The sequence below is a fragment of the Cnephaeus nilssonii genome (genome assembly GCF_951640355.1).
Source record: "Cnephaeus nilssonii genome assembly, chromosome: 17".
In the NCBI taxonomy this organism is placed as follows: domain Eukaryota; kingdom Metazoa; phylum Chordata; class Mammalia; order Chiroptera; family Vespertilionidae; genus Cnephaeus; species Cnephaeus nilssonii.
Window position 1 is genome coordinate 24,569,976 of NC_137088.1, and position 13,679 is coordinate 24,583,654.

The 13,679-nt window shown below is 44.0% G+C and overlaps 1 protein-coding gene across 1 annotated transcript; it reads right to left on the bottom strand.

Annotated features, from left to right (window-relative positions):
• Positions 1-15: 15 nt before the first annotated feature.
• EAF1 (ELL associated factor 1) lies at positions 16-13,679 on the bottom strand (the record flags this gene model as incomplete). Its single annotated transcript, XM_079794796.1, has 6 exons — positions 16-3,345; positions 4,552-4,785; positions 6,352-6,542; positions 8,746-8,882; positions 11,315-11,409; positions 13,313-13,679. 6 exons carry the CDS (start codon positions 13,677-13,679, stop codon positions 3,299-3,301), a joined length of 1,071 nt encoding a protein of 356 aa, XP_079650922.1. The 3' UTR covers positions 16-3,298.

The following is a 13,679-nucleotide window of genomic DNA, read 5'->3' on the forward strand; positions in this document are numbered from 1 at the left end:
GCATAATTTCTAGTATGAAAATAAAACCCACAAGAAGCGTATTGCTGACCTTCATTTTTACTTAAATATAGTGATCTTTTAAGAGAATAAACAACAAAACTTTACACAGCAAATATTTTACATAAATGTAAACATGCACATCTACTTCATAATTAAGCAAAATAAACTTTTAAGCACAAAATTTTAAAAACATTAAAGAATGAGACAACGAACCCAAGACAGAAATAAAAGGAGCAACAAAAACACACATTTCATAAAGCTTCAATTGGTCTTGTCTTCCAACCTACTGGTTAAGGCCTGAGTTTCAGAAATCCTACCTTCCTTGCCAAATGGAAACATCCAATTTGGCTGTACTTAATATATATCCACATAACATAGTATTACTCTTTCAAAATAATGTAATAAATACATCACACATACACACACCCACGCATATCCTACTTAACCAGCCTCTTGAATAGGGAAGTAAGGATTTTGGAATTTTCAAGTTTTCCCACTACTGAAGCACATACATATAATACCACACATAGAATGATCCTGTTACAGAAATAAAATGGTTAATGAGTGGCATCATTACAAATCTCTAGTTTCTCTGTATTAACTTTTTCCAAATCATGTCTTTACTGTGGCTCCTCGGATAATTCGGACTTAAGTCTTTACACCTTGCCTAATGACCCACAGTACGGTAGACATAGAACAAAAAGGTAATTTTAACAATTCAGTTAGAAACTTCAAAATGATGAAAATCAGCATGGATACTTTTCAGCTTTCTCCAGATGCCTGGAATGTTTTCTCTATGTCTACCCTTTCTACTCTACTTGTTGGTTCTCTCTGCCTCCTCCCCACCAGCTATAAGCATCTGAATGTGTCTATGCCTGTGGACATCCCAGAGGATGGAGATGAGAATGACGGTCCCTGCCTTTAAGTATGGAGTTCACACTAACCAAAGCTTGAGCAAGGAAGTCAGTATGGACACAGCACTCCAGCTGGTTGAAAAGAACAGAGGAAAGGTCCATGAAGTGGTACCTGTAGGAGATGGCACCTCAGGAGTCAGGTTTGGGGAAGAGGAGAGACTGAGAAGGCACAGAGGCAGGAAGAACAAGACCAGTTTGCCTGGCATGAAGGTAATCATGAGTAGTCTGTAAGGCCAAATTTTTGATTTCCAAAAACAAAAGATTCTTTACTGTGGTGGGCAAAGCTGGAGGGCGGGGGAGGGAATCACCGAGGGCTTTGTGCAGAGAACCAAACTGGAGCTAGGCTAGAGGATGACCATGCCTGTCGGAACGATGGGTAACAGGAGAGCCTGAAGCTCAGAGAGCTTGACTCGCCAACCCAAGTGCCACATGCAACCATTTCCTATAGAACAAACATCTTTACCTGACATGCCCAAACCACAGTCTGTCTATGTATGTGAAGATTTGGGGGGGGGGGGGGGGGGGGGTGTGAGGGGGGAGGAAAGAGGCTTAAATAGATATTTTTAGTTAAAGTTCCTGAAACCTGCCCCAGCTTAAGCAAGTCAAGAGCAGTGAAACATTCCTACATCCAGTAACAATTCATGTCTCCCAACCATGACCTTCACCCTCCCTGAGCTGTCATTACTAAGGAAATAAAAAACAATTACCAATTCATTATAAATAAGTTCCTACGTGCCATTAAATCCACTGACACCTCCTGATGGGCTGAGAACCCACCACAGGGTACGAGTGTGGACCTATTACCTACACTTGGTAGAATGGTATGAGCGTGCTGTTGGAAGTGACTGCTGGTCCACATCTCCAGCTCACTGGGATCACTATGCAGTTAAAACAGGTGACTCCATAAGGCTCAACTCTAACCAAGGCCACCACCTTGGATCATCTAATTCCCTTCTAGGTCAAGATTGCATCCCTCCACTAGCTTGGGAAGGAGAGGCCATCTGAGTGGAGGGATCCCAGGAAGGAAAATCATATTTAATGTTACTGATACCCGCTAAACCAAAGTAGATGGAAATTTCTCCGGACATATTCATTCAAATTACAGAAATGGGACACTGCAAACTAATTATGGGACAATTTATCACACATTCACTCAATATGAAACATTTACTAGTGACCAGTTTGCTGCAACAACAGATTCACTTGGAAACTGCACACTGCAGAAGGCAACCTGTGACTTTCTTCTACCTGTATATAAAAACTACAAATCAGTCTGGCAATCAGGCACAAACAGTGGTAACAAAAGCATGAACAGAAACACCTTATCAAAAGAATGTGCTCATTTCATATTGCAGAACTCCTATTTAGATTCTGGTTTCTGAAAACCTGCTACTGGTTCATTTGTTTAGAAAGGTTTCCTCACTACACCTCTCTTCTACTCCTACCTCCCCCACTACAATCCACTGAATGAGGAACACTTAACATGGGCCTACTCAGAAGTAAAAGCCCCAAATTAACTGCGTCATGTGTCGGTATAGTGGCTGCTGGCTTAATCTGCTAACCCAGCCTCCTGCATTTAGGGACTGTCTGGATCTGAATTTGAGCTAGAAGTACACAACACGTTTGTCTTTTGGAACCCACTACAAGTTCCTATGTATATCTCTAAGTCTCATGTATGAGACTCTCTGATTCTAACAAATGAGACTCAGGGAGGGAACAGTGGGAAAAGCCTGGACTGGGGGCAGGAGGCTAAAGCAGCTGAGTGCTTCCCTTTCCTTATTTGTAAATGAGGGGGTTGAACTGCCAGGACTCCAGGGTCCGGCCCACCTGACACTTGAGGACTCCACCTTGAAGTCCGTTTCTTCACAGGCTTGCTAGGCTGTCACACAAACCTTCCTTACCACTTTTCCACCATTTCAAGTGATTTTAACATACTTCTATGGGCAGTCTGAGGTTTCCCCCTCTCTCCTATCCCTCAAAGACTGTTTCTCATTTCATTGGTATAAACCACTTGGCCAAACTGGTGGCTGCCATGGTTTAAAACAGAATCACTGGCCTGGTGAAGATATGACCTTTGAGTAACCTAGACCAGGGCACATTTGCCTGTTTTTCATTGCCAATGTTAACCAAATAGAAATATAATTGTTAGTTCTTCTATAGATCTACTTAAACCTTGAAACATGAGATTGTTCAAATAATTACACAAGAAAGTCACCCATCACCGTTAAGTTAAAGTCTTGAATATCTGAGAGCTTTAGAGCCTCGAATTCCTACTACAGTCACTGATCCACAGCATTTTTCTCTTGTCAATGGATTCCATGCAAAAGTAGCCCGGTCTTGCAGTATATTTGTGCACCAAAAAGTTGATTTAGAAAGATTCAGCTCTAGTCATCACTGTCACTCCCAGATTCACTCAACTGCAAGTCATTTCCTATAAAAAGAAAACAGAATCAAACCAAAAGTACATAATTTAAAAATGACTTTCCCACAATTCTTTGGTTGACTGCCTTTGCTATCCCACTACAGCAAAGCAAAGCCAATTCGATTTAGCTCAGTGACAAAACAGGTGCAGTCAACATTTTGAAAGAGATGTTATTTGTGGTATCTGCAAAATAATTCTGCTTACTGAGATAACAGGGGAGGAGTAGGCTAGACAGCTTTTAAATGTGTTAATAAATAGTAAGAAAATATTGTATTTCTAAATAACTGACTCACTGTCTAGAATTTTTCACATTAAGTTGCTTTATAAAAGCTAATAGCAAGTTAGGTTTCCCACTAAGGAAGCGGGACACTTTTTATACCTATAACATGCTAATCCAATTCCCCTCTGGTACACCTCTGTCCAGGATATTCATGTTACTTTAAACCTGAAACCTTAACTAATGAGTGTTGTAAAGCCTCATATTTGTGTTTGGTGTGCAGAATTTAGATTTATATAAGCACTCAACATTTCCATCTAATAAGAGAATAACAGGTGCCCAGTTGATACTGATTGGATTACAACAGAAGTGAACTTCTATGTTTCTGGATTGCTAATCTCTAAGCCATCTCTCCTCCAAGTTTGTTCTGAGGACCGTGGTCCTTCTTTTTCTAACTACACACCTAATGTCAGATTTTTTTCACATACTTCAACCTACACAACTAATGGCAACTGAGTGGATGCAGCCATCTTTCTACTAAGATATTAAAGAGATTTGCAATAATTTTTTAAATATATTTTTATTGATTTCAGAGAGGAAGGGAGAGGGAGAGATAGAAACATCAATGATGAGAATCTTTGATTGGCTGCCTCCTACTGGGGATTGAGCCCACAACCCGGGCATGTGCCCTTGACCAGAATCGAACCCAGGACCCTTTAGTCCTCAGGCCGATGGTCTATCCACTGAGCCAAATCGTCTAGGGCAGATTTGCAAAATTTTAAAGCAATGTTACCTTCTTACTAAATATTTTTTTATTTAGTACTTCTTTTTTTACTATTTGATAATTTATTCCTTTCTGTTCCAAATTATCTTTGTCAGGATCCTTTCTTATACCTTAAATATCTCCAGGATTATAGATTCTGACCTAAGATAAATAGAAACTGCATCTCTGGCCTGACATGCCACCTTCCCGGCCAGAAAAGGGAAAGCACACTTACTGAGGGTGTTCATGAGCTGGTTGCTCCCCTGTGGCCGGCTGGTTCCGTTGACAAGGGCCGGCCTGCTGTTGTAGGGCTGCTGGTGTGCAGGCTGGGGAGGAGAGGCAGGGCCGTTGTCCTCGCCTCCGCTGCTGGAGCTGTCGTCATCGCTCCCCGAGGAGCTCTCAGAGTCTGAGGAGCTGCTCCCACTGCTGCTGCTCATCTGCTCAATAATGTCCACTTCAGCCCTCAGCTCTGGAATAAAACGGCACAAGTGTCAACACAACCACCATTCCTAAGGCAGCACACTGATTCTTCTGTAAATATTAAACCGGCAAAACCAACAGCAATGAGGAGTAACTTAAATGAACTCCTGCTTCTCAATTCCTTAAAAATGTACAAAATGATCTAAACAAAAATACCTAACCTGGCTTCAGAGAGACAATGGAAACATTAAATTCACCCCAAATAACCAAAAAGCAAACTGCTTCAGGATGATGACTGTTCTGTCTATTTTGTCTTTATCTACTAAGAAAAAAATTCTGAATTATTTAATTAAACACCAAATAAGAGCCTCCTGTACACCCCTTATGCTAAGGGATTGAAAAATATTTAACTAGGAATTGGAAGGTCTGAGTGCTTGTTTTGGATCTAACCAGCAGGGAGACCCAAGTGGAAGCCAATGAATTTTCCAAGAGACTCCGGAAAAATGCAGGGCCAGAACAGACACGATCTGGGGTGATTTCCAGTTTTCATGTCCCACGAATAAATGGAAGCTTGCAGGAGGAACCACAGTGACTGAAGACACATGGTGGAACATTCCTTCTCTGCCCTCTTTCTGTATTTGACTGGCAGTCCTGCCTGTCAGGTACTGCATTTTTTACAGATGTAAAGCAGGGAAGGAAAAACATGTTTTACCCAACATGTCAATGTCCCTGAATATATTAAGGATATATAATAGATTTTCCTGTCCAAACATACCATGTGGCCTTTAATGGCTATGGTTCCTTTAAGAATAACTGGGAACAATTCCTGTTCAACTAAAGTGAAAACTTCCATAAATGACATTCCAATATTCATGAGGGGAAAAAAGTCAAGTGGCTTAACAACTGTGCACCATGCAAAGACTGACTTTGTTTTGCTAAAAGAGAGCTCCTCTATAAGGTGGAAAAGGCAAGCCTCCAAGGACAACTCTCTCTTTCCCTGTTCACTACTGTTATCTATTTAATTTAGTTTCATAAAATACCCCACTTACCCTCATAACTTCCCAGGAGTCTGAACAACTAATAGGATCCATTGCATGGAAGAGAAAGCAAGGTAAGCAAGCTTCTGTCTCAGGTATGTAATGGAGAGCGCCTCACCAGACCCCTAAGTCTTTTTAGGCCACTGTCCATTTCCAAGGTCCCCATGGCACTTGCATATGTATAAACTGATTTTAGTACAAAGTATTGGTCACAGTAATTTTAATGTCCTTCTAAGCTAGATACTATACTAACACTGGCACACTTGGTTTTCACCCCTAGCACCTTGGAATTTTCTTCTTCTAAAGCCTTGAAGGTGTGCCATAGGCCCTTTGCTTGTTTAAATCCTGGGCCTCGCTGCAGAATGCTGTGAAGACAGCCGCTACTCAAGTCTCTCTGCCTGGACGCCCCCTGTCAAATAAGGTGAGAAAGCCCCCACCCTCATCACTCTGGAATAGTGAACTCTATCAATGGCAGAGAATGCCCACGCCATCATGTCAATACGGCAGCCTGTGCTCTCCACAGAAACATCACCATACTACTCCAAGTTGCTATTGAGCCTCCAAAAAATGCCCTCTACCTCTTTTGATGTCATCCAGCTGAGGTTCAGGTGAAGGGTTATCTTTCAAGGGAGAAGTTTTGGGTCCAACTGGAGGCTTTGTTGGAGCTCTGAATGGCATAGGTGGTGGGGGCGGTGGCGGCTGTGATGGCTGTGGGGGGCGAGTGGGCTGCTGTTCCATTCGGGCTTGGATTTTACTGCTCCCCTCAGCCCTGAAATTAGATACAGACATTAAATCAGAGGGACAAAGTCAGTGGTTCTCAAATTTGTCCAGGTGGCTGACCACCTAGAAGTCTCTACAGAATTCCATGCTTTTTAGATTGCTGCAAAATATTGCTGTTTATAATTTTATCACATGAACTAATCATTCAAAAACCATCTATTGTATTCTAGTACTGCATTATGCACCAGACATAGAGATGAATACAATAGACCCACTACCCTCAAGGAATTCACGTTTTATAGCAAGAAGCAGATAAAACAGATATGAAACTACAATGTGATTATAAGAACCCATTTTTTTAAATGTATTTTTTATTGATTTCCGAGAGAAAGGGAGAGGGAGAGAGAGATAGAAACATCAATGATGAGAGAGAAACACTGATTGGCTGCATCCTGCACGCCCCCTACTGGGGATCAAGCCCACAACCTGGGCATATGCCCTTGACCAGAATCGAACCCGGGACCCTTCAGTCTGCAGGCCAACACTATCCACTAAGCCAAACCAGCTAGGGCAAGAACCCATCTATATATATAAAACCCTAATATGCAAATAGACCAAACAACAGAACAACCAAACAAATGGTCACTATGACATGTGCTGACCATCAGGGGGCATGTGCAGAACATGGCAGGCGTCAGCAGCAGGCAAGCAGGGGTGCCAGACCAATGTGGGGTACCGGTCGCTGTCATCGGGGTGAGCCTCTGATGGTTACTGAAAATTCTTTGCTCTCGCGTGCCACGGTCCTGCCCGGCGCTTGCACCTGCTGCCTGCACCGGCCCTGTTCACACCCGCTGCTGGCACCCAGTGCCGGCCCCGATTGCTTGGTGCCGTCAGCGGGTGCGAGTGGCAGCTGCTGGCCCTGGTCACCCCTGGGGGCTTCTTCACCTCCCCCTGCTCCTGAGGGGCAATTGGGGCAGCAGCTGGTGCTTGCACCCGCTGACAGCACCGGCCCCAATCGCTCTGCGCCATCAGTGCTTGGGAGCAGTGGCAGCATGAGCGGGGCTGCTGGCAGACGGGACCGGGGGCCACAGCGGGAGGGGAAGGGGCACGGAGGATGGGCCGAGACCCGCCCCTGTGCCCACTGCAGCCTCGTGGCCCACAGTTCCTTTCAAGGTGCACAAATTTGTGCACTGGGCCCCTAGTTTTAATAGAAAACATAACTGTTTGATTTGTAAACACTATAAAGTGATAATCATAAGTGTATGAGTTATTAAATAAAACTAGCTCTTGAAATATTTGCAAATTTTTCCAGTATCTATGTACTGCTTACTCATTTTGTCACCTACCAACTCTAGCTGGCAGACAAGCTAAGTATTCCACCCCAAACTGAGAAAATTCTGTCCATTAACAATTTCTTTTGTAAATGGACTAGCCTAGCACTTTTCAAACTTTAGTGTGCACACAACCATCTAGGGGTCTCACTGAAACGCTGATTCTTACTTATCAGGTCCTGAAATTCTGTACTGTCAGCGAGTATCCAAGTGACAAATGCTGCTAGTCCTCAGATGACACTGAATAGTGAGAGAAATGCTCACAACCACATTGGAGGAGTAACAGCAACACCTGGTTCGTGGAGGCCATTAGTACACATACACTGAGCAGCTCTGCAGCACAGTGCACCAGCCTCAGGTAAGTCAATCTCACTTATCCTCGGTCTCTTCGTCTGTGTGTATGTGGTTTTTAAGGATAATAATAACACCTTTCTAACAATTACTTACAGAGGAGAAAAGATAATGCCATAAATTAACTAGCATAGTTCCTGGCATGCAATAACCCCTTAATAAATGGCAGCTACTCTTTATTATTTGTGAAACAAGTAAAGAAAATGAATGTTTTCACACTAATAAAGAACATCTATTATTCAATTATCCTTTCATAATTATAAATATATAAATTTAAGTTTTATCCCTTAAGTGGTACTGTTTCAAAAATCATGAGATTAATAACATCAACTTACTTATAAAATATACCTCTTTACTCAATGGCTTTCACCTTGCAGATTTTAAAAGCATTATTTCTTTCTACTACATTTGAGGAAAAGATATTTTATGGATTTGTCTGAGAAGACATAGGTGGAGTTATTGAGATTATCAATAGGAGACTGAATACCCAGATACTCACAATCTTATAAATAACCAAATAGGTAATACAAATGCAAACTCACATCACTCTGTATCTGGTTAGTCACATACCTTGTTTTTTTGACCTGAATGCTGCTACTGAGTTTCTCCAGCACATATTCACCAGTGTCATGATTGATAATAAGCACACAGTCTTTCTGATAAGGCCGTTTGTTCCCCTTGAACACAGTCATTGGGGGTGTGGATCCCTATATGGCACAAAATGTATATGATCAAAACTAAACACACCAGTTACAAATATAAAAAATAAATTTACAGGTGACTCTACCTCATCAAATCTTCTATCAGAGACTCAAAAAGAACTCCTGGTTTCCCAGGTAAAAATAAAAGGTAAATAATATAGCAAGAACCCGTGACTGTAACTGGTTCTAAGTAATCAAGAAAGGTAATATAAATTTTTCAAATTACTGTATGTACATTGTTCTAGGGATTCGGGAAATGTTACAAATAATAGTAAAGTGTGAAACAGGGGGAAAAAATTAACCATTACTTGTATTACACTGAGAAGAGCTAGTGAGAGATCTCTAATATTGCCTCATAATTGGAGAGTTCATGGCTTCCCCGGCATGCCAAGTAACCAGCAAAGCATCTCAAAGGGCAGCCCATTTTTCTGGTTAGCTCAGAGTAAGTACATCATGCCACTCACCTGCCTAGGCCCTTTGATCACTACCCCATTGCTCTGAGGTCAAGTAATTAAATCTTTAAACCACCTAGCTCTTCAGCCTCACCAGCACCACTCACCCATGGGCTATGCACACTCAGAGCAGAGGGCAGCTGGCATTCCCTGAGATCCTGTCTTTTTATTCTATGACTTTAACAAGGCTTCTGCCTGCAACACCTGCCTCTCCCTCTCTTTCAATTACTCAAACTTCAGATCTACTCAAAGGTCTTTCTTAGAGAAACCTTCCCTGATTTTCTAAAATAAGCATATGTTTTCTTATATTTAATCCCATACCATAAACTCCCCAGGCCAAAAAATGTGCTTGTTTTATTCAAGACTGTATTCTCAGTGTCTAGTAATGGACCAGCACACAGTAGGTGCTCAATTAATATTTGCCAAATATAGAACTTAACCCTTTGTACAGAATCAAAACCTGTTTGGCTCCTCACTCATACAATAAAAACTTAAAAGAGTAGGACGGACCTTAGGAACCATTTATCTAACATCTTCATTTTATATTTGGAAAAGTATGCTCAAAAAGGAGAGGATGTAACCTGCCAAAGGCAACAAGCAATGAAACAGCAGTTTGAACTGGCACAAACTTTCCCAGGTCTCCCTGCCCAGAGTCTTTTCCTTGTCATTGGTGAGCAAGAACTAATTTGTTCCAGGGCAGGGCTGTGACATGCAATGACACATGTTCACTAAAAGTATTTTGTGTAATCCTTCAGACTTTGTGATCAGAATGCTGCCTTGGGCAAGGCTTCATAAAAGCCTCTCTCTTTCTGCAAGGTTCTCAATTCAGCTTTTAACTGAGCTCCTCATCACTCAATTAGCTGAATGCTCTGAACTTCTGGTTCTTGCCTGAAACTATCAGCCTACACATCACCCCATATATCCTATATAACAAAAGCCTAATATGCTAAGTGTCCGGTCATCCTGTTGACCATTCAACCAATCAAAGCGCAATATGCTAAGGCCGCTCAACCGCTCACTATAATGTGCACTGACCACCAGGGGGCAGACGCTCCAACCAGTAGGTTAGCTTGCTGCTGGGGTCTGGCCAATCGGATCTAAGTGAGATGGGCTGGACATGCCCTGGAGCCCTCCTGCTGTACCTCCTCGGCTGGACACCCTTCCATTCCTCCCCAGCCCCGATTGTGCACTGTGGGGTCCCTCGGCCTGGCCTGAGCCCTCTCACAATCCGGGACCCCTCGGGGGATGCTGAAGAGCTGGTTTCGGCCTGACAGTGGAACGACCAGTCACTATGATGCGCACTGACCACCAAAGGGCAGATGCTCAACACAGGAGCTTCCCCCTGGTGGTCAGTGTGCTCCCACAGGGGGAGCGCTGCTCAGCCAGAAGCCGGGCTCACGGCTTGGGCTGGCGAGTGCAGCAGCGGTGGCAGGAGCCTCTCCCACCTCCGCGGCAATGCTAAGGATGTCCGACTCCCGGCTTAGGCCCACCCATCAGTCGGACATCCCCCAAGGGCTCTGGGACTGCCAGAGGGCACAGGCCAGGCTGAAGGGGGAGGGGGACCCCTGCCCTGAGCGCACAAATTTTGTGCACCGGGCCTCTAGTATTACATGAAAGATATACGTCCTGCTCCTGCCCACCTTGACTCCTGGCTTGGCAGCTCCACACTCCTAAACTGGTGCTGCTGTACATTAACGTGGAACCTATGGCTTTTCTCTGTGGAGCTGCTTGGGGAAAAGCTATGCATGACTAAAAGAGGGGCTAGATATCCAGGTAGGGTTTTTGTCTACTCTGCAGTAAAAGGGAGCCTGGGTAAAATGACAAAAAATCATTTTTAATCAAGCACCTGGGATGGATGCATTCTACTCAAACCCATATCCCAAATTTCTTTTTTCCTTATGCTGACATTTTTAAACAGTAGGTAATTCAAATTGTAATAACATAAAATAGGAGAATTCATTTAAAACAACAACGGAATAAACTTACAGGAATATGTGGCAGTGTAATTGTGACTTCATCTCCTTTGCCAACCTGAAGCTCTCCTTCACAGGAGGTATCTATAGATGCTGGCTTAAAATCATCTAAAGGGAAAGGGAAAAAAAAAAAAGCATTTATCCATCAGGTTACTTATACTAAGGGTTTTCTAGGCATTCTCATTTAAGAATTTTCAGATAAATGGAATATACAAAGAGTTTAGAATATTAAAAAAAAACTATTTCTTTGTGAAAAACTTCTAATATACAAAAGCAAAGAGAACAGTGCAATAAACCTCTGTGTACCATCATTATTCAGCCTCAGTAATTACCAACTCTGGACAATCATGTTTCATCTATTCCTCTACATACTTTTCCTCCCACCCCGACTGGATTATTTTGAAGAGGAAAAAAAAAAGCTAGAATTTATGTACCATTTTATCAAGCACAGATATTCCCTTCTCCCCAGTGACAGATGAAAATGAATGCTTATTATCATTATAAAGCACTTTGTTAGGTTGTTGTGAGGATCAATAGCAACAACATATTAAGATTCTGTGATTGTAAAACCCTATGTGGAATAGGGTTTTATAAGCTGCATCATATAAGCTGATTTCATTTTGCATAGGAACTGTCAAAATTATGACTTGCCACACTCAAGTTCCGTAGCTTTAACATAGACACTCCTGCAGATGTTCGGAGTCGACAGCTGAACTTGATCTCTAAAGGTTAATCCTGCCCGTACTTCTGAATTGCAACTGCAGTACAACAAAAAGGCATCTTACTCCATTTTAACACATGCCTGCCTCAAACTGCAGGCCAGGTGCATGTGAGAAGTGTCTCATTTACATTCACATTGCCCTTCACTCTACTAAAACAACTTAGTAGACTGCTCCAGAGATGATGGTCTTATCACATTCCCAATATCCTCCCTCTGAGAGAGCTGCTCAGCTGTCAGCAGTTAGCATAGCAATGGCCTGCAAGTGACCACATAAAGAGAGAACTTCATTATCTGACACACCCTTTTCCTATGTGTTGAGTCACATCTATTAGCTCCTTAGACAAAAACAAGTCTTAACCAGCACTAGCATTACGAGACAGGAAACCAGGAGCTTGTGAATCACAGAGGGATGCTCAGTCAGCCAATTACTTAAAAGCCAAATCTTTACCCAGGACATGGGAAAGAGTGGGAGTGCCCTCCCTCCACAGAGTGAGGATGAAAAGGATGGTCCAGCAGAATGACTATTTCGACATTCTCTAGGCCTGCTGTCTTCTGCTTCCAAGCATAGATCAAGTTTTAACTTATTCCAGGCTCACACATCCTAATTTTATTCTTCACCTACAAGGGACTTGATCCTGAGTTAAAGTCAGGAAAGTATAAGTGACCTCAAAAGACATCAATGTCAAAGAAGGTGCGGATAGCTGGAGGAGGAAGACAGTGATAGGGCGCAGAGAGGAGGCGCATTATTTGTCTGCAAGAGGGAATGAAGCGCAGTGTCTCAGGGCGCCCAGAGCAAAGACGGACGAGGGGAGAAAGCCGAGGAAAATGGGGAAAAAAGAGAATGAAACAGGAGGGAGTGGGAGGCTCATGAGCAAACAGAAGAGTCCTTTAAACGTGGAGAACTCGGGTGGGTAATCAGAAAGGGGGGTGGATTAGAGGAAGAGCTGGAGTCTGATGTGGGGTCACAGCCTTTCGGTAGTAAAGAGGGGGAGGTTTGGCATAAAGGAAGGGCTGGCTGGAGCGATGAAAAGAGAAAGGGGTCAATGCACTTCGGAAGAAGCGTTTGGGGCCACGAGACAGAAGAATGGTTGGGAGTGACGAAGGGTTTGGTTTGGGAAGGGTTAGCTGGTGAAGGGCGGGAGGGAGAAGGGAGAAAATCGAGGTCCCGTGGGTTCAGGGGTAAGAGAGGAGGGAGCTGACGTAGGCAGGGGGTTCCCCGTATTTTGGAGGCCAAGGCTGGCAAGAGCCGGCCGGAGCGGCCGAAAGGAGCCGCGGGGAGCGCCGACTTACAGCGAATGGTGTGGAAGGAGGCTCGCGGTCGCTTTTCGAAGCTCTCCCCGAGCCGCAGGCAGTGTTCCTCGCGGTCCAGCAGCGGGTTCGCGGTCCCGTTCATGGCCCCGCACGGGCCTCGCGCCCGGACCGGCGCTCTGCCGGTGCGGCCACCGGACGAGCTTCCGGCGCCGGCGTTCTGGAGAGCGGTGCTCCCGGGACACCGCTCCGCAGCGCACCGGGATTCCAACCGGCGGCCACCCGGGGCCGGAAGCAAGTCTCCTCCGCGTCGGGTTGGGGGAAGCCTCTGCGGAAGCAAGGCCACGGGACTTCCGGCGTCGGGGAGGTACTTCCGGGTTCGTAGCGGAAGTGGCGGAGGCGGTGCCAT